This window comes from Diabrotica undecimpunctata, chromosome 9, assembly GCF_040954645.1.
Source record: "Diabrotica undecimpunctata isolate CICGRU chromosome 9, icDiaUnde3, whole genome shotgun sequence".
Lineage (NCBI taxonomy): Eukaryota > Metazoa > Arthropoda > Insecta > Coleoptera > Chrysomelidae > Diabrotica > Diabrotica undecimpunctata.
In genome coordinates, this window is record NC_092811.1 from 79,803,403 (window position 1) to 79,825,643 (window position 22,241).

Below are 22,241 nucleotides of genomic sequence, written 5' to 3' on the forward strand. Positions count from 1 at the left end.
GTTTTGGGCCCATTCACCGAATCTACGCCTTGCTAGGTGATCGTGTGGCTTCAATTCCTGCACGAGTTGAATTTTGTAAGCACGCAAACCAAGATCTTTTCGCAAAATCTTCGCAAAAAAGTGGATGGACACATATCCAACTGCTGTGCACGATGGCGTATAGACTGATTCGGGTCTTCCTCTATACTACGCTCAACAGCAGCAACAACATCTTCTGTACGCACTGTACGACGTCTCTGTGGATGCGTATTATCATTAAGAGTGAACGTGGTGCGAAAACGTTCCACAGTTGATCGAATTAATTGCTCTGATGGGCGATTATGTATACCATAAAATGGACGTAGTGCGCGATACGTATTCCGAACAGAACTATGATTTTCAAAATAAATTTGCACAATTTGAAAGCGTTGTTCAGGCGTGAGTCTATTCATATTGAAATGTCAAACTAAAGTAAATAATAATCACCTGACAGCTGTCAAAATGGCCGCCCCTTAAAAACGTGTTGCCAACTTCTATTTCTATACCTCTAAAAAAAAACCCGTTATATGGTGAGAAAAATGAAAATAGTATATGACGTAAACGATATAACTTTGAATTGTACAGACTCTATAAGGACCCACATCTAGTAAAAATAGTAAAGAGAAAACGAATAAGAGATAAGTTCGGTTCTGCATCGATAACTGAAATGTATTCAATGTGGGTTCCGAATATTTTTAATATTAATGAAGTTTAAGTTTAAATTTTAATTAAATTTTATTTTTATTTTTATTTTATAATATTTTAATGTTATAAATTGTGAATCACATTCATATATTAAAATAAACTGTAAGTGTACAGACTATTTACATAATATTCAGTTAAATTAATATAAAGTCAACTAGATTGCAATTATTTGTTTTATTATTTAAAATTATTAAACAAATCCAGTTTTATCAGCATAATTACCACTTTTAGTTAAGGCCCATATACCTATTTTACCAGGTGTAGAGGGTCGGACTTACATTTCACATAACATTTATCGAAATGAATTCAAACATGGAATCACACAACAGTTCTACAAATCAAAACCATTAAAGTCAAATAAACTCATCCTAAACATATTCTTTGGCAGCGGCGAAACTGCAATTTCCTTCCAAAGAACATGCAATTATTTTTAGTGCCTAAGAAAACACCAAAATGTAAACTACTTTCTCCCACTGGGAAATAAAATTCAACCCAAAAATATAATCTTTTCTAGATTATCCAATAATTGCATATGTATGCATTTATCCAATAAACAAATAGTAGATGATTTTATGAATAATCATGACGAAATAGAAATACAAGGTGAAGCAGTCAGAGCAATAATGTTAGTTACACGAGCGGAACGACTTGTGCTCTCCAACGTATGTCGTACCACACGATTTGCTAATCAATGAGTTACAAAAAATCAGCAAAATTTCTGTCTCCTCCATCACATTCCTGAAAAATTAGTGTTTCTATGCCGGAGTACAATCACATTCTTAGTTTTCGAATACAATAATATATCAGCCTTCTCAGTCCAATCTTCTTCTTCTTAACCTTCTGTCGTCCATGTTTGGACATAGGCCTCTCCCAACTCCTTCCATCGGTCTCTATCTTGAGCAACATATTGCCAATTTGTTCAGGCTATTCTTTTAATGTTATCAAACCATCTCATCTGTGATCATCACAGTCCAATAGTACCAGAGTAATTTACTCCTGCTTTTGAGAACACCTCATATAAAATATTTATCTCTTAAGACAGTTTAGTTTGCTATAATTACAAGAAGTGAGTTCACAGTGTACTAATCAAATTATTTCACCTGAAGTAGATCCATCTTCAAAACAATGTAATATGTTTCTATTTTTCATTTTTCCACCTCAAGAGTCCAAGCAAAAGCTTGGATTCGTAAGTAGTAGTAGTAGTAAAACAAACTAAAATTAGTTCAACGAGTACTTCTGATTGCTTATTATCTCTGTTACTTGAATCTGCTAAAAACTTAATAGAAAATCACTCTCCACTTTTCGATCTAAACTTTGATCAACTTAACATGTTACTAATGAATATCACTGGATCATCAGATCCTGTAAGCATGGTTCAAGTATATACCACATACTTACCAGCCTTGTCCGGCATACTCACTTAAATTTTCTACCATTAAAAGGAAAGATCCATAAAACGCAAATTCACCTTTTTAAACAAAACTTTTATTACCTTGGTAATGAAGCATTGGACTGCGATGGATCGAGAGAACCGAATTGATGTGAAGAACCGCCATTTTATGACGCCACCCATGCCGACGTCATCTTGTGGCGATAGTTCCGTCACGACGCCATTATGTGGCGCTAGTTCCGTAACGCTCTCTTTAGCATTTTACTATAAAGAAAAATGTAATACAACGCCATTATAGAAGCTTTGTTTCAAAAAGTGGGTTTATACATCGTCCGTTTTAAAAATTCCTGAAAGATCTGAAAACGGACTATGATGACTTGGTTTATTACTGTGAAGCAAGGTGGTTCAGTCGAGATTCTATTTTAAAAAAGTTTTCTGAACTGAGGGTAGATTTTGGACACTAGATGGACAGCTCTTTTGCTGGAAAAGCCAATTGAAGAGCTTACCAACAACCAGTGGATTTTAGAACTTGGTTTTCTGACTGACTTAAATTTAATTTAAAGGGAAAAACAAGTTGCTATATGCGACGTATTCAGATGTCAAGTCAGTTGAGATGAATCAAAACTATTTTTCAAGCATACTGAGAAAAGAACGCTTTTTTGAATTTTCTCAACTGTCAGAAAGCCGTTGAAGAAGCTGGGAAAATTTTGATGAAAAAACACTAAAATTAAAAATGTTTTGGTGTGATCTTCTGATTTTAAAAAGATCTCACTTAACCGTTATGTCAATACCCGAGTACCTGATACGGGAGTCTATACCCGTGCTACCCAGATACCCGGCATTGTTTCGGTAAACTTCGCTTGTACATTCCGAATATAACAGACAATTGGGATGTTTCTTTGTTTACTATCAGTGTTTATTTAACTGTGCTTAAAAGTTGTTAATATTTTTGTGACTATATGCGTGTTTTATGTTGTAATTACTTGTAATAATGGCAAGAAGAGAAGTGAGTGCCAGCGAATTTAGAAGGTAAGTTATTACTGTTTATTTTTACAATGTTTTATACATAGATCATTCAATTTTAGAATGACGTTTGAAAAGCAACAGAAGTACTTGCAACAATTTATAGACGATATAGATGAGGAAGTAGACAAAAATATCGAAAACCAGGAATCAGATGAGGACTATGTTTCGCAAAGCAAACCGGATGGAGATGAAGCTTCTGACGTAGAGGACGTTTTTACTGATATCAATAATAAGATTGAAATCGATACCGACGGCGACGATAGTAGTGATGAAGATTTTGACGATTTTCAAGAAAGTTCTTCCCAAAGTGATGTTCTGGTTGCAAAAGATAAAACGATTTGGCAACGAAAACCGTTTACTGCAAGTCGAACACTGAAACGTAACCTTTTGCGTGAAAAAACGGGCCCAGTACGTTCTACTAAAACTCTTTCGATTAGAGATACATTCAAATGTGTTTTCAGTGACGTAATATGTGACATAATTATACGCGAAACCAATCGAAAAGCTAATAGCGTTTGTGAAAAGTATAATGTTGAAAACCCCGACAAACCTCGAAATGTTTGGAAGTCACTCACAACAGAAGAATTTGATGCATACTTAGGTATTCTTATTACAGCAGGAGTACGGCATTCAAATTCAGAGCACTCGAAAGATTTATGGAAAACAGACTCTCATCCTTTGTACCGAGCAAGTATGGGCATAAATCGCTTTTGGGGCATCAGCAGATTCTTACGGTTTGACAATGACAAAACACGTGCAGAACGTTTGCAAAATGATAAAGCTGCAGCTATTACAGATATATTCCATCTTGTCAATGATAATTTACGTCGTAACTATGTACCGTCGGATTCTCTTACTGTGGATGAACAGTTATTTCCTTTTAGAGGTAGGACACGTTTCACGCAATATATGCCAGCAAAACTTGCGAAGTATGGCATCAAGGTTTGGAGGGTTTGTGATGCCAATAATTCGTATCCACTTACTGGACAAATTTATACTGGAAAAAATTCGACTGGACGTGAAACTAATGAACGCGTAGTAAAAGAGTTGTGTTACCGATACAAAAATTCCGGACGAAACACAACAATGGATAATTTTTTCACAACTCTTTCACTAGCCCGTCTCCTGTTGTCTTGGAATTTATCATTAGTTGGTACTTTGAAAAGAAACAAACCATATATTCCACAAGAAATGCTGCCTTCGCCAGAGCGTGAGCCTGAATCGTCATTACACGGATTCAGTGCAGATCGTGTTACTATTTGTTCATATGTACCAAAAAAGAAAAAAAGCGTTATCTTGCTGTCAACAATGCATGACAACGATAATGTAAGTGGCCCAAAAAATAAACCTAAAATATTTCAGTTCTATAATACAACTAAAGGAGGCGTAGACAACATGGACAAAATGGTTTCTCATTATTCCACTAAACGCAGAACTTTGCGTTGGCCAGTAGCCTTCTTTTACAATATCCCAGACGTAGCTTGCCTAGCAACCTATATAATTTATACAGAGAATAATCCACAGAGTTCTACTGAAACCAGTAAGCGTAGAATTTTTCTACAAGACTTAGGGAAACAACTAGTGATGCCTGCAATTTCTGCTAGATCTAAAAACAAATTGAATCTGTAGGTAGAGGTGTTAGGAAAACCTCTACTTACAGATTTAAGTAATACTGCAGAGTCATTACCACTTCGAGATTCCACTGGACACCTCAAAATTGTTGGAAACTGCTACATTTGTATGTCTTTAGCGAAAAAGCGGCTAAGAAAGACACGAAAATCATGTAATGTTTGTAATCGTCCACTATGTAACGAACACTCAGTAAATATAAGTAAGTGTGGACAATGTGTTTAAAATGTAACTTTTATTTACGTTTCCATATCACTTTTATTATAATAGACAGAGCTTCATAATTTACTAAACATTAGTGTTACCCGGGTGCCACGGGTGTGGACGTAATGGTGTAAAAACTTTGACAGGTAATTTTAATATATTATATGCATTTTTTTCTTTGGTTTTTATTATAAATCTGTTCGTTCTAAATAATTTTAGGAATAACTAGAAGCTCGAATAAAAATATTTATACTATCGTCAATGATTCAGATAAAACAATTACTAAGGATACCCAGTTACCTGGGTATAGACACAAAGGTTAACATGGAAATTTTCTTAAACCCTTTTGCAGTTTATATTGATGTTCTTCTTCTTCTTCCTCTTTATAAGCAATTCTGCTTGTTCATTAGCGGATTAACACCCCTATGGAAGGTTGTCACTCCATCTTTTGCATATACTTCTTCTGCCGATTGGTGACTTATCTCTTCTTTTCTGACTACTATTTTTCTAGTTTTCTGAGATGAGATTGTGATATTAAATTATTTTGTTCTTATGTTAAATCTGTGGATCAGTCTTTGCAGACTATCTTCATCTTGGGCTATCAATATTGTGCCATCTGCATAACAGAGTATTTTCATTTCTTTGTTTCCCATTCGGTATCCTCTTCCTGTGTTAACATTTTAAAATCCCCTTGTCTTATTCCGCTGCCTATCTCTATAGTTTCTGTAAGTTGTCCATCTATTCTGACTTTCATTTTGTTGTTTTGGTAGATGTTTTCGATAGTTTTTATAATATTTAGGCAGTTCTCTATTATACAGAACTTCTCTATTATACAGAAGATGGATTACATCTTTGAGTCTTACTCTGTCAAACGCTTTCTTTATGCCAATCAGACACAGAAATGCCGGTGTCTATTATACTCTTGTCATTTCTCAGTAATTTGCTTTATAACAAATATTGCATCTGTACACGATCTTCCACTACGAAAACCCTGTTGTTCATCTGTTTAACGTATCCTCTAATTTATTAGCACTTGTAAAATTTTAGTTGTAAGTTTTAGCGTCGTATTTAACAAGTTTGTAGCTCTGTAGTTTTCTGACTGTTTTTTATCTCCTTTTTTATCTCCTAATTTTATTAATTGATGTTGTTAAATGTTCTGTCATTGCTGCTCCACAATATTGATGTTCTACCAAGCAAATGAATATAGTAGACGTAGAATGTAGAATACCACTCTCCAAACGAAATTTTGGATTTTAATTTCGAGGAATTCAAAAAGTTTGTTTAGTAGATAACAATAATATTTGGTTGTCCATATTTGTGTAAGCAGACTTTTTCAATTCTAAACTATCGAAAAAATAACCATTGGTCTCGACTGGCCGATGAACATTTAGATGCGATATTGCGCGTTGCTATGTCTAAAATGGAAGCAGACATAAGCAAGTAATACTTAATTTTGTACTTATTACAAAGTGTAATAATAAATATTGTTAAAAATCTAAAAATGGTTCTACCTAAAAAATTCTGGTTATTCGATGAAATTAGATGAAACAAAAAAGGTAGTCGATCATTGCTATACAGTATAAAGTTCTCTATTTCACTTAGCGAGCCCCTTTTCCTATTATTTTAAATTTTAAAGCCACGGAAGTGAAATCTGGCTTTTTCACGTACCATATCAGAATTATACGATCACCATTACAAGGTTTCTCGATGTTTTGCCATATGGAATATTTGTCTTCCATTTGACGTCTAAGTCCATTCACAAATGGTTTTTAACCAAAAAATCTGTTTTCTTTCCACACCTCTACGACATTCTATTTTGTCTTTAATGATCAGAAATAGCCTATATGGATAAAAAAAAGTTGTAAAATGATGAGTACCTGATCAAGAAAGTCAATTATTAAAGTGCACCGACAATTATTCTATAATTTTCAATAAGAACTAAAAACATTTATATTCCTTTAATATAGGGTAAATAATTTCAAGGTTATTAAGTACTAAATAATATATATTAAAAAAATTTATTGTTCTTACAGTTCTTTTAGTCTTCATGATCGATGTTTTAAAAAATATATAATCCATATGACATAAAAAATTTAAAATTACGAAACCGTACATCGATACAGAATAACATAGAATAAAATACACAATACACACGGTTAAAAATTGTATCCAATAATACTTATTGATTTCTAAAGCACTTTTAGGTCTCGTGTGTTTTATTTTAAAATTGGCGTTTTGTGGAGAATTACAGTTATAAACACGAAATTATACGAGTACAATGTTTAAAATATAGCGATATTTATATTGTCTGCTTACTATATGACTATTTAACAATAATGCCCATAAACGCTACTGGAAATAATTATTGCCTTATTTTATTGAAATATTGGAAATTAAATTCAACCGAGTTATAGTGAATACTAAGAAATGAGGTTTATGGGAAACTTCTATGAAATGCAACCATACTTATTTAAATAAGTGCTCAAATTGAGATACATAAATAAATGAACAATTGGTATGTAAAAGCGTAGTGAGGCAAGAATGCAACAAACAAAACAATTTCAGAAATCAGTAGCGATATATCCCTAAAAAAAAGGTTTTTCGGCCCACCCTATTGTTAAGCAATTTTTTTTAAATTTTCTGAAGGTAATACATGGCTGTGTCTATAATAAATAAGCTAAGTGACACACAGTTTGGTTTCCGTAATGGGTTTGGACCGAGAGAGGCATTGTTTGGGATGAAAGTACTTGCTCAAAGATGTTGTGGTATATCTGTAGACATGTGCCCTAGCATAATTGAAAATTTGTAATGGAATCAAACAAGATCGGTTTTAGTAGACAGTCTGGAATCACAGGCTCTTAATATTAAAAAAAGGAATACGGCAAGTATGCCTCTTGTCGCCCTTGCTTTTCAACATTTACGCCAAAAGAATTTTCAGAAATGCACATTCTGAAAAAAAAAGAAGGAATAATTGTGAACGGTGAAGTCATCAATAACTTGCGATTTTCGGATGATACAATACTCTTAGCAGCTACTTAACAAGATCTGCAAACATTACTTGACAGTGTTATTGAGAGCTGTAAGGAAGGTCTTGATCTGAACATACAAAAAACTAAAATACACATAATAAGTTAACAAAAGAATATCAAATTTTCTATATATGTATATAGTAGTAAACTTAAGCAAGTTGAGCAAATTGTTTACCTCGGACATTACTTAAATTGTAACGCACAGAGTCATGGCGAAATTAGATTAAAGTTTGTTTAAAATGTTTTTTTTTATTTATATATGTAGGCCATTCACAAGTTTACAAATAAAAAAATTATTTTTTAGACTAATATGGTGATTTATGTTTCTTCTACAGCTTTCTTTTTACAGACGATACAGTTATGGCTTCATTTGATCGAATATACAGATATAGAATATAATAGTAAAGATCGAAACGTTAATAAAACTTTACAACAAAGAGGTAATACCACTAAGATATAATAAAATTTGTCATCACATTAACATTGGTGGATAAAAAGTAAAGCCAACCTATATATTCAAATGTATATAGAGAAAATATTAATCAGCACATACTGTTAGTGAAGAAGCTGTTACTTCAGTACAACAGTTATTAGTAACATTAATATTTTTTGCTTCTGGAAACATGCAGATATCAGAAGCTGACTATATGGATATATCAATAGCAGCAGCTTCAAGAATTATAAAAAGAATTTTACAGCAAATGTATAATTAAGCAGACAGTTCATTCAAATGTATCAAACAAATGATAAAATGGTCCTCACTGAAGAAAAGTTTCATGTCATTCTATGATTTCCCAGATGCATAGCTGCAGCTATTTGTACTTTAATACGAATTTATTTACACGGAGGAGCAGATGCAGAACTGTATCGTTCACAAAAAGAATTTTTGTATTAAATGTCCAAACAATCAGCGACCAGTTTAACAATTAGAAATATTGTTGCAAGATGGTTGCGTTTTGTACATGACCAAACAATACTTAACGTTAGTGGCATACAAAGATTTGAAGCTGGAGACTTTGTTAGATTAGACTATTTTTATCTTTGGTGATAGTGGTTACAGTTTTAAATCATATTTAATGACATGGCTAGACAAGATGCTAGAACAGAAGCAGAGAATCTTTGCTATAATGAATCTGCCATAAGAACTTGGAATGTTGTGGAAAAACAAAATTGGGCATGGAAATCATGACTTCCAATTGTAGAAAACCAAATAAGATTAAATTTAAGAGTAACTATGTATATAATATAATGGTAGCAACAGCAGTGCTTCATAACGTCACTATAGAAAATCGAGATTCGTTTCCTGAAGATCACAATCTAGTTAGATCAACAAGAAGACAATTTAATTAGGGTCATAAAAAGAAAAAAAAAGAGAACATTTTCCCTAAAGTTCAAGGAAGTTTAGATAGTAAAAGACAATATTGTGAATCATTTATTAGATAACATTTTGTAGAACTAGAATTACAATTTCCAAAAAAGTATTTTCTATTAAACCAACTGTTGTGTTTGTCATCTTTATCAAGATAAATTTTATGTGATATTATGATGCTCACATATCAGTAATTTGCATTTTTATAATTGTTCACATAATATTTATAAATATATTAGTTGAGCAATTTCTGTAATGTGTTGTTAAAATTTATGTATACTTTAAATTTACATATTTAATATAAGAACAATAAAACAACACTTTTTGTACACTATATTTATTATAAATATGCATGAGCATATTTTTGTTTAAAGAACTACTTCATTTAAATTTTACTTTACACACAGATTAACATAGAACAAGAAATAAGGTTATGTTGACAAAACAAAGCAAAATTGATGAAAACACAGTTACCAACCTACTAATTTAAACACTAAATTTTTTTTGATAATAAAAAGAGCTGTAGTTATTATGAAACCAGGTATAACACTAAAGTGCACTTTTGTCTAAAGTGAACATTAGTTAGGGTTTAGTTTAGGTTGTCACTATGAAATCAAGCGTTAATTTTTATTCTGTACACTTCTCGTTTTAAAATAATTCTTCACATAAATATAATGTTAGATTTTGACAATAATCAGTTCAAATATTGTATTAAAGTGTGACAAAAAGAATTATCAGTAAAACATTTTAAGTTGAATTTTCATATTTATACTTTGCAAACGATTTCTAAATCAGCAGATGGCTTTTTACGAAATAGAAGTCACAGTAAACAGTTTTAAGAGTCCATTTACGCGATAAGGGTGTCCGTTATACAACACGTAAACTGTTTCAATTTTATTAAAATCTATAAAAATAATAAATAATTAATAAAATTATTTTAATCAATGTTAAACATAATATTTTAATTTTAAAATTACAGAAAACATAGAATGAAGCTTCCCGCTAGTCTACAGTACCGTCGTCTGTACCACTTTTTTATGTTTATCAGTGTGACAAACTAGGAACGACACAGAAAATATTTCTGTTTTCAATTACTGTTAAATTCGATATCCCATGGTATAAAACAATTTTTTATTTCATATTATGTAGCCGCAATTTTTTCCTTTAAATGTACCAATTAACGATATAAAATATTCGCTATAATATATGATTATATGTTTCTTTCTAAGGAAATTTATGAATAAATTACCTTTCGCGTTGCAAACTATGAAAGTCTTTGACCTTGACATACGATTTAGCTTCTTTGGTCGCATTGGACCAAACCTGCTGCCATACAATCAGTTAACTGTAGGTTTAACTTTACTGATTAATATAAAAAGTTATGTTTTTGAGCTGAAGAAGAAACAGTTACAAACTGCGTTCTTAATCATTTGCGCTTAAACATAAGCAAATGCGCTAACAAATTTAAACGCAGCTTCTTAATAACAATATGTTTTTAATCTCTATGCTATCCCACGCAATTTCACTAAGTATACCACCTCTAAATAGTTGATTCTGACAGAACGCAATCCTATTAATGCCTATTAAACTATTGCTTTGTTCAAACATATTTTTTTAACGTCATAAAGGAATGCTTTAGCCATACGAAATTCAAATTTTTCATCGCTTAAACCACTATAACCTCCAAACTAGTGCCAATATTGAGCTGGAATGCTAACAGGTGGTGTTTAGAGGTTCATACTTTCTACATTTTATAGATCTGTTTCTAGTGATACAATCCGATACAGAAAGGGAATTTAAAAAGAAAAAACAACAAATGCATGTTGCATAGTGAAAATTCTTGGATAAGTACATGAAAGTAATAAAACACGGAAAACAATAATAATATCCAATGAAATATGATAACCACTTATTACGAAGAATTACTAAATGTCAAGTTTTTGGAGAAATATTCGGGATAAATATTCAGGTAAAGAGATAATGAATGAATGCTAATAATATCCATACATACTGCTGTAATTCCTAAGTATCCCTCAAAAGTAATATATTGTGAAAACTAAATATAAAAAATAATAAAGTTAATCACCAATAATTAGACTTTTTATTACATTAAGTAATCAATGTTAGAACTACCTGCTCACTCATATTTTCAACATAAAATAGGAAAAATAGAAATGAAATTTGTAAAAAATAACCCTTACCGTTGCTTTGTTTTAGAGATATGAACTGCTAGAGTTCATTTGAAAATTATTGATTGCACGTGAGATAAAACTTAATATAACATCATAAAACTGTGACAAAGATTTTCAAAAATGAAATATACAGCATTGTTCGGGGTTCGGGTTCGGGGCAAATGTTTGGGTTTTACCTAGAATTTTTAAACATACCAATTTATAATATTCTTGTCTCAAATTAGGTAGTCAATTTAATCAACAAATTATGTAAGTATGTAATCTCTACAGGTACAAAATATTTACAATTTCCAAAAAGGAGAGTGTCAATTTATAAGCCCTCGACTTTCTTCGAAATGATTAAAATTTCCAAGCGACGTATTTTGCAGATTATTAATTGTTTAAGTTAAAAATAACAGGCTGTGTTTGTGTTAAAAATAACAGCTGTGTGTAAAGTCCTGTGAATATAACACGCGTACTTGTTAGTTCTATAATAAAAAGCGATGCTAATAAGTGAACTTGTGTAGTAAAAATGTCACAAACATCTAATTTTACTCCTGTGAAATTAAAGTATCATTTAACTGTGCCAATGAAAACTTTAGTGTTAAATGTACATGATGCTCTTGTACATAAACATTTTAAAAGTACTGTTCGCAGTATAGTTCTTAAGTGTTTAGATATGACCGGATTTGGAGAAGCAACTATTTATAGACTTTTAAAGCAACGAAATAGTGGAGGTATTCCAGAAGCACATAAACGTCAACAGGGAAAAAACCCATTCATATAGACGATACTGTGAAACAATCGATTCAAAGACAAGTTTATCCATTTTATTTACAAAAACGGATTCTTACTTTGGATAAACTTTTAGTAGAGATTAACGAATCTTTGCCAAACATTAAAAGAGATAAATTATGGAAAACTTTACGTGAATTTGGATTCGTTTATGAGAATAACAATAGAAAATCTGCGCTTATAGATAAAAACAATTTAATCGGTGTAGGAGACAATTTTTAAGGGAAAGTCGAAAATTGAGGAGAGTATGCAAAAATATTTTTTAATTAGATGAAACATGGATAAATGAAGGGCATTTTGTAAAAAGAGTTTGGCAAGATAAACTGGTTTAAATGCTTATCAGGCATTTATAAAAGGTTTGTCTACGGGCTTAAATCTTTGAAATAGTAAAGGTCGCCGTTCAATTATCACTCATATTGGAGGAGATAAACTCAAATGATAGATTTGTTGCCGACCAAATCTGTAATAGTCATAGATAATGCCAGTTACCATTCAAGATTAAAAATACCGTTACCTAACATTAAATAAAGAAATCAAGAACTCTTCAATTGGCTAATAACCAAAGAAATAGCAGTGGCAGCCAAAGGTTTCTCAAAAAAGAGTTATTGCAGCCATAGAACTAACAAAGGTTCAAATGAAGAGATATTTCGCGAGAAATAATACAACATTTAAATTTCAAGATGTCTGTTAACTATTATCTGACTCCATATCAAAAATTTCATCTGACAATTGGCAAAAAGCTATAAGACGTGTCATAGCAGACGAAGAAACATTTTGGAAACTCGATATGTTAATAGAGGAAATAATAGAATCAATTATTATTTCTGTGAGAAATAAAAAAAACTGATGATGAAGAAGACAACGTATGTATTTATGTATGTAAGTATATATTTATATTACAAAGAATTATGTTTATATGACTCTAGTACCCGAAATATATTTATTATTAAATTGTAAGGAAATGTCCTATACCAATATTTAGTATTTTCATAAAAATTAATGTGTTTATTAATTAATTAATATTGACATTTATGTTTTTTTATATTAAAGTAATTTCATGTTCTCCGTCACTGAGGCGTTCAGTTGTTGCTTAATGTTGTTAGAGTTTGCGCATTTGCACTTAAGATGTATTGTATTTGAGGTTTGTCGGGGTAGTCATATTGAATTCGAGTGAAAATTCAGATAAGGTATCAATTATTACGTTTTTCTCTGCTTTGACCAATCCTGTATTTAGACCATTGCTACAAAATTTGTGCTATCAATCATTGTTAAATATACTATACACTAATCGTTTTTAAAATAGAAAAATAAAAGTAATCTACCTAAAATAGTATTCATTGAATATTATATAAGCTATAAAAAATGTTTCTTCCAAAACATTCTTTATTTGTGACCCAACTTCTTCCAGTATAAGTGCAATTAAAGCATTGTTATTTAATTCTGAAATGTATGAAATAATGTACAAAATACGTAAGGTTTCGGTAACAGGATAATGGATAATCTTCATTAACACCGAAGACGATTAAAAAATAAATGCTCATCGTCACCTCTGCAGATAAGAAATAAACCATGACAAGTCTGGCAGAATAAACTTATGTGTATGGCAAAATGAAGGCTTATTTCAACGGAAAATGTAACTTGTATGTTTAACAAGTAATTCTAATTTGAGATTGTTTTACATGCAAAATGGTTCGTCTATATGCGGCATTAAAAACGTAAATAAATGTTTAAACCAGATTTTTCTCTCTTGTATGTCAATTATATAATATCTTGGAATTCAATTCTATTGAGCGCGGGTTCTACACGGCAAAACGCGGATTCTCTTTCTGTGTTGTTATCACTAACTTACTTGTGCCTTCTGTTTTAGATAGCTTGGTATAGTTTTTTATTGTTTTTTCTTATTGCTCTTGGTGTCTTCCATCCTGTCAGGTCGTTACAATCACCAATATAATATGAACTTTATTTATTACACTTTAAAAGTTTGTTCGACGTCTGGTATCAATATTTTCTTGGATAATATTCTAGATCCAAAACATAGTATTTTGTAGTATATCATTTTATAGTATATCATAATATTGCGAAGGTATTCCAGCGTAACTATTACTTAATCTGAGGATAACCTCATTGGTAATTTAATCGGCCCCCGTGACTTTTGCAAAATAAGCTCAAAACCGTACAAAAAAAAATAATTCTAAACTTTGTCTTATAAATTCCCCTATTGCTATTTACATCGGTCTCATTATTTATCTTTTACTGTTAAACACGTCATTTCCGCACCACATATAACCATAATTACCGATCTATTTGTTGTGTTATAAATCTCTACCTTTTCTTACTGCTGTTTTTTTAACTTTTTTTATTTTAACTTTTTTTGTTTTTTTAACTTTTAAATTTTTATTTAAAAAATCGTAGTAGCTCTAGTACGTTTTATTTCACAGTAAAATGAGCTTGTTTATTTCGTCTGTTTTATCCGTTCTGACATTCATCATTACTACCAAATATTTACACTACTATTCACTTATTAAAATTATTAAGGAAGGAATATCAGATTTTAGAACTTTTCACCAAGCCCGAAAGTAGCAATAAACTGTTATATTATTTTAAACATCATCCACATCCAAATAGTAAAAAATACAGGATCTTTATAAGTTAACACAGCAAATAGGATAACCAATATGATATAACTATTATAATGGTTAATAAAAGCTCGCCATAGTCGAATCAATAAGTGAGAAACGTCCTTAGTTCGAACTGTGAGATTATTTTAGCAAACCTTGAGAATGGTATGATGAGTATTAAAATAGTTTTATAAATTTGGTACTGAGCTAGTGAATGTTTTTTTTTTTTTCGTAAAATTAAACTGCTGGCGTTATTATAACTAACTGTTCAAGCAATACGTTTTAAAATGTTTGTTTGGTCAACCTTAATACTTTATTCAAATAGAAAATAGTTCAAAAAAGACTAAAAAGTACAGTTATTATTAAATTTAACGTTTAAATCTGATACAAAAATCAGAAATATGTTTTTTATATATTTACATGTTTTCGACATTATTATTTATTAGGTATATTTTATTTATATTTCTTAAAAAACATAAACCAAGACTATTTTTTAATATCTTAGATCTTGTGTAAATTTTGGTATTGCTACAGGTGTCAACGGACAAAATATCTACGTGATATTACGAGTTTATCCAAATTAGTGTTTGTGTAATAATTAAACACTCAGAGAATTTGTGCCAGCAAAACTTTAGTATCTTTTATGAATGAAGCGAGAGCAAGTTGCACGGTAGCTGGGAGAAAAATCAATTATTACCTAGTCCCTAGGGATTCTATCCTCCACTAGAACTAAATGCGATAAATATAGGTGTTGTTGAATAAAACTCACCATATAAAATCTTTGCAATGAGAGCAGAATGTCGGTTGTTTAAAGAATCTCGGTATGAAGTGATGATCTTTGATTTGATAAACATTTTTCTTCTTGAGAGCCCCTTTTCTAGCGTGTAACCGTAAACCGAATTTTGTGTTTAGATCGTTACCGTCCTCGCTATTTACGTCGTCTTCAGCCATGGTTTTCTTTTTATCCTAGTCTATTTTATTAAAAAAACACCGTCATGTAATGTTAGATCACAGGAGAGATGAGAGCGCACGACCGTTTGACGACTGTCGGTCGTCAAGAATCACTACTATTTTGATAGTAAGTCAAGGTGCAACAGTTGAATCGAAACTGGCAATCCAGCTAACACGGAGTGTACAATACGTAGCGCAAAGTACGCGGTGTTCGCACTGTTTGCACGTATTCCACGTGCGGGAGCGAGACGATGCGATTCACTACCATTTAGGCCCGGATTCGCCCAATCAGAATACAGAAAACAATAAAAAACGCAGGTTCTGTAGTGCTTCTGATGAAACCAGGCGCGCATGCTTATTAATTTTCTGCTTCACGGAATAAGTTCTTAACAATTTAAATTTGTTGCTCATTCAATTTAACCGAGTAGATTTTTCCTGAAACAAAAGATTCTTTTTAAGTTAGTTTTTTATTTCAAAAGGAAAAGCTGATATAAAAAACAATTAAAACAAAACCGTTTTGGATCATATTATTTATTAAAATAAACATAACAAATAATCACAATAGATGATATAATCATAAAAATAATAATAAGGATATTGAGAAATATTTGCTATAAACTAATACATATGGCTAATTAAAGTCTTCTTTGTGTTCCGAATTTAGAAAAATAGTCATTTAATAATGACTATATAATATATTTTTATTTTATTTTCTCTGTTATTTTTATTTACCTTTCCATTTGCGAAACGGTATGTTCTCTTCTTACACTTTTGATCTCATTTATTACTTGGAGCTTGTTTTAGTTGGAGTAAGTTATAAAGTTTGGCACCTTTGGTATGTTAACAATACGAAAAAATAGAAAAAAATATTTGTTTGGTAATGTTTTTTGTAACCTGAGTGTTTTTTTTTCAGAATCTATAATGAATACGGTTCGGAATTAGTCACTAATATTTTCCAATAAACGCGCATATTCTATATTGAAAATGTGCTCTATTTCTATGTATATATTTACTATTTTGCATATATGAACTAAATAGTTATCGGTAAACAAGTTTTAATACGCCTATAATACTTTTTCTTGTCAATGTATGTAGTTGAGTTTACATTTTAATATATAATTTGTAGCTCAATATTTCTTAACAACTTTCTTCTTTACGTGTCGTCTCCGCTGCCAACGAATGTTGGCAATCATCACTGCTATTCTAACTTTTGACACTACAGCTTGAAATAGTTCAGTTGAGCAGCATCCAAACCATTCTCTGAGGTTTCTTAGCCAGGACAATCCTCTTCTACCTATGCTGCGCTTTCCTTGAATCTTTCCCTGCATTATTAGTTTTAGGAATGTATATCTATCACCACGTGTTATATGACCCAAATAATGTAGTTTTCTTATTTTGATGGAATCCAGTATCTCCATGCTGTTCTATATTCTTCTTAGTACTTATTCATTGGTTATTCTATATGTCCAGGAGATTCTCAGCATTCTTCGATATGTTCACATTTCAAATGATTCCAATTTATTGAGACATTGTTTATTTAAAGTCCATGTCATTACACCATACAAACGAACAGAAAATACATAAAACTTTAGTACTCGTTTTCTAAGATTTAGGCTGAGGTCTCTACCACATAATATTTGTTTCATATTATTGAATGCACTTCTAACCTTTTCTATTCTAACTCTAATTTCTTTGGTATAATCGTTTGTTTCATTAATATTTGCCCCTAGATAGTTATAATTCTGAACTCGTTCTATCGTCTTATTATTTACGTGTAGATTGATGTACCCAATATTTTTCTTTAATATAACCATGAATTTTGTTTTATTTATGGTTAGTAACAGACCAAATTCTTCACTGGCTGCAACAACCTTATCTAAAATTCTTGGTAAATCTGTAATATTTTCTGCTATTAGTATTGTATCATCAGCATATCTAATTTCACGTATGGGCACTTCATCTTCTAATGCTTTTTTGAATATTTTCTCTGAGTATGCATTAAACAGTGACGGCGATAAGACACAGTCCTTTCTAACACCTATTTTGATTTTGATTGTATTAGTTTTTAAATTATTTATTCTTATGACAGCTTCTTGTTCATAATACAGGTTATTTATTATTCTTATGCCCCGTTTGTCTATGTTCTTTGTTCTCAGTAGTTGTATTAACGGATTATGTTTCACTGTATCGAATGCCTTGTTATAATCTAGGAAGCAGACATAGATGTCCTGGTCCCTTGAGCATTTCTAAATCCGAACTGAGTTTGTCCAATGTCTTGTTTTAACTTTTTATATATTCTACGATGAATAATATTTAGGAATACTTTTAGTATGTGGCACATTAGACTGATGGTGATCGCGAAATTGTCTGGCGTTTTTTTTTTTCGGTATAGTTACGAACAACTGTCATGTATACTAAATCCATAAAGAAGCACATTTTAATATATTTTACATGTACGACGTTTAAGCTATTAACCCTCCTTTTACAGAAAAAGAATTAGAACGAGCACTAGCTTCTTGTACAAACTTCACCGCTGGACCAGACCTCAATTCTAGTCATTAAAAATGTACCTAATTCCAGTCTCTCAACATTGATAAACATTTATAGCAGTATATGGCATACTCAGAAATTACGCAGCCTATTGTATACGAGCCTATTTTCCTAATATGTTCATTATGTAAACTGTTCGAGAAAATGATTAAGTTAAGATTAACATGGCTTCTTGACTGACGTAGCATAATCCGGTCTCAGACGTTACCGTTTATCTCTTGTCAATTTAGTGGTACTCCAAACACACGCCCTTTCGAATAAACAAGATTTGATCGCTACTGTCTTTATTCTATAAGGGCTTTCGATACTATTTCACATCCTGCAATTCTTCAGAAACTTTGCCAATACAAGATAACAGGAAATATTTACCCCTCCATAAAACATTTTTACGACAATGTACATTCATCGATCAAAAACAAATGGCGAAATTTCAGAGACATATGGGTAAAATATTGGAGTACCAGAAGGTATTGTACTCAGTATAATACAATTAATTCTTGAAATAAATAATATTTGTTAGAGTACTTGTCCAAAAGTCAAGCACTTAATATAAGCAAGTGACCTTATTTTATATTGTCACGAAAAAAGTACAACCGCCACATGCAACGTGCAGACCACTGTAAACTTATCGACTGGTCCAAGAAATCTGATTAGCTGTTTCAACCACCAAACAGGAATTAATACGCTATAGCAGAAGAACCTTCAGTCAGTCAAATTATCACCCTTAACAGAACTCTATTTCAACCTGCTACTCATTACAAAATTCTCGGTTTGACGTTTGGTAGTAGGTTAACTTAAAACAGCGTATTAGTGTAATAAAGTGTAAAGGGCAATACTAAGAATAGGCTTAATATCATTAAGATACTATTACAGTACACATGGGGTGCAAAGGATCTTACCTTATGTCTATAGAGCTTTAATCAACCCAAATATAGACTATGGTAGCTTTATATACATGTCTTCATTAAAATCTGACTTAAAGCTACTGAACTCTGTACATAACGCTTCCATTCATCTTTGCTTAGACGCTTTCAAATATGGTCCAACAGAGAGCCTTTACTGCAAGGCTAATGAAGCACCTCTTTAAATTCGACGAGAGTATCTTCTATGATTTTACTTTGCTGCGGTATCGGCAAATCTATCCAATCCAGTCTATCGTCTAAATATCTTATTGTTACCACCGTAAACACCGCGAAAGAACCAAGCAATAATAGACATCCAGAAATCAACTCTAAGAAAAACCATCGACCTTGTAAAACACATTTCAATCCCGGATACTCCTTCTCAAAATAGCACAATTTCACATCCAATCACTTCTCTTTTAGCATACAGTAAACACGAAACTTCAAGCCTTCTCATTAGACAACGCTCCGAAGAAATCATAACCAGGAACCAATTCCAAAAAAAATTGTACACACATGCTTCCAAAAGCGAAATAGGTATTGGATTTGCCTTTATACCATGTAATGAAATAATAGAATTATCTTTATTATCAAATTTATGCAACGTATTCACTAGAAAAGTATTTACAATACTAGCTTTTAAAAACCTATTAGCAGATAATAAGAACCAAGTAATATGCATAAACTATCTATCGTCACTACTCTCGATAAAAATATATACACTTAGCATCTCTTAGTTTAAAAAATTCATAGAACTTACAATATACTCGCTTCTCAAGGTGTAAATATCACTGCCATCTGGCTATGATCCTATATCGGCATCCCCGGCAATGAAAAGCAGATCAAACAAGCGTCTGGTGTAAACGGTTAATACCCTATAACCCAACATACTCAAATCCTTAATGACCTAAAGCAAATGGTCAAGCAAAAACGATATCATACCTGGAAATTCCATTGAAACACAATCAATAGTACATTACATGCGATCCGGCAGATTGTTAAACATTTGTGCTCCCATCAATCTCTAGAAAAAAAAAGCAGTCATTCTAATCAGAAAATTAAGAATTGTAGATATTCAATTTGCTGTTAAGTCGAAGTAATAGTTGAATAATAAAGATATTTAAAAGTCACCTGATGAGGATCAACAGAATCCGAATAATCAGATGTTATGTTTTCTCTGTTTTGCTGTATGGCTCTGAAAGTTGGAAAATATACTTTGATGCAGAAAAAAAGAAGAAATACCTTTGAGATATAAATATACAGACGGATCTTTAGGATTTCATGGGTACCAAAATTACCAACGGTGAGGTACTTCGGTGCATGGATAAACAAAAAGAATTATTAGGCATAATCAAAGAGAGAAAAATCCATTGGTCATATGTAAAGAAAATACGTGGGTCATATGTCAAGAGGTAAAAGATATGAATTACTCCAAAACTTATTAAAAGGTAAATAAATATCAGTTGCAAGACGCTAGAAGTCATGGCTGAAATACTTAAGGAGATGGTTTAACCACTGATCCACAGAAGTCTTGTGTGCAGCAGTTTTTAAAGCTACAATTACCATTTGCATCGCCAACCTTTAAAAGGAGACGGTGCAATAAGAAGAAAACTTGACAGATCAAGTCTTTAACCTAATTGGTTTCTTGAAAATATTTAGATATGTAGCAGACTAGATCTATTATTTTCCATTTACTTTATCTTTAGTTAATAACTTAGCGATAAAACTGTAGTATTTGGTGATGGGTTCTGATTTAAAGCTTATAGGTTAACCGTAGTAATTACTAATATGTCCTTGTAACGATTGTATACAATATTGTTTGTGTCAATGCTCATTGCAGCCGAGATACATTAATTTAAATAAAAAAATATATATTTTGCGTTTTTATCCACACTTAAAATTATTATTGCGTTCTGCGGCGAAACAAAAAGCCACAAAGGTTTTGTGTAAACTAAATTCTCTTAATTATATAATATCTATGCAAAAAAATTTAAATAAGCGTTCTGTAATTTAAGAATTAAGTTTATAAATAGCATTTGATACCATAAGCCATCAGAAAATGTTAAAAGTATTGGCAGAATTTGCATTGCCGAATAGACCACAGCTAGCGTAAGACTATCTGAACAAGAAGCAAATAAATTATGTATACAGCGAGGAGTACAGCAAGGACACACCGTACTTCAAAGCTATTCACGACGCTTTTAGAACAAACTTGTAAGCAGGCACATCTCAACGAGCATGGTATCAATATAAAGAGAAGCTCAGTCATTAAAGATTTGCAGATGACATCTTCCTTATAGCCGATCGTATGGATGATTTAATAATGTTTGAAAAATTATATCACGCTTCCTTGGAGGTCGGACTAAAGACTAATATAAACAAGACGCAAATAATGACTAATCTGGTGCTAAATCGAAATATTGCTGTTGATGGAAGGGATATTGTGCAGTCTACATCGTATAAGTATTTATGACATGAAATTCGGTTGGGCAGAGTTAACAAGATATGTGAGCTCCCACGTCGCAGGATTAGCTTGGGCAGCATTTCGTAAATTAAACTATGTATTTAAATTGGATCTACCCATGCCTTAAACGAAAAATCTTTGAGTAATGTGTGTTACCTGCACTTATGGAGCGAAAACAGTAATACTGGCAAAAAGGTATTAAATAAGATTCGCGTGACTTAGAGGGCTATGGAGCGCCAGATGTTGGGTGTCTCTCTGAGAGACCGAATCCGAAACAAAGAAGTACGTCGTAGAACAAAAAACAACAGATGCCATCGAAAAAATCACGTAGCTAAAATGGAATTGGGCAAAATACGTCGTCAGATTAATAAACAACCGATGGATAAAACGTATTTAAGAGTGCAGACCAAGACAAGAACC

General features: G+C 31.9%; 1 protein-coding gene across 1 annotated transcript in view; it reads right to left on the reverse strand.

Annotated features, from left to right (window-relative positions):
- LOC140450179 (protein kinase C, brain isozyme-like) overlaps positions 1-16,146 on the reverse strand; it is a 651,237-nt gene extending 635,091 nt beyond the window's left edge. Inside the window, exon 1 of the mRNA XM_072543635.1 lies at positions 15,724-16,146. Within this exon, the coding sequence (XP_072399736.1) occupies positions 15,724-15,905 (182 nt within the window). The 5' untranslated portion in view covers positions 15,906-16,146. The remainder of the gene's footprint in view (positions 1-15,723) is intronic.
- Positions 16,147-22,241: the final 6,095 nt, after the last annotated feature.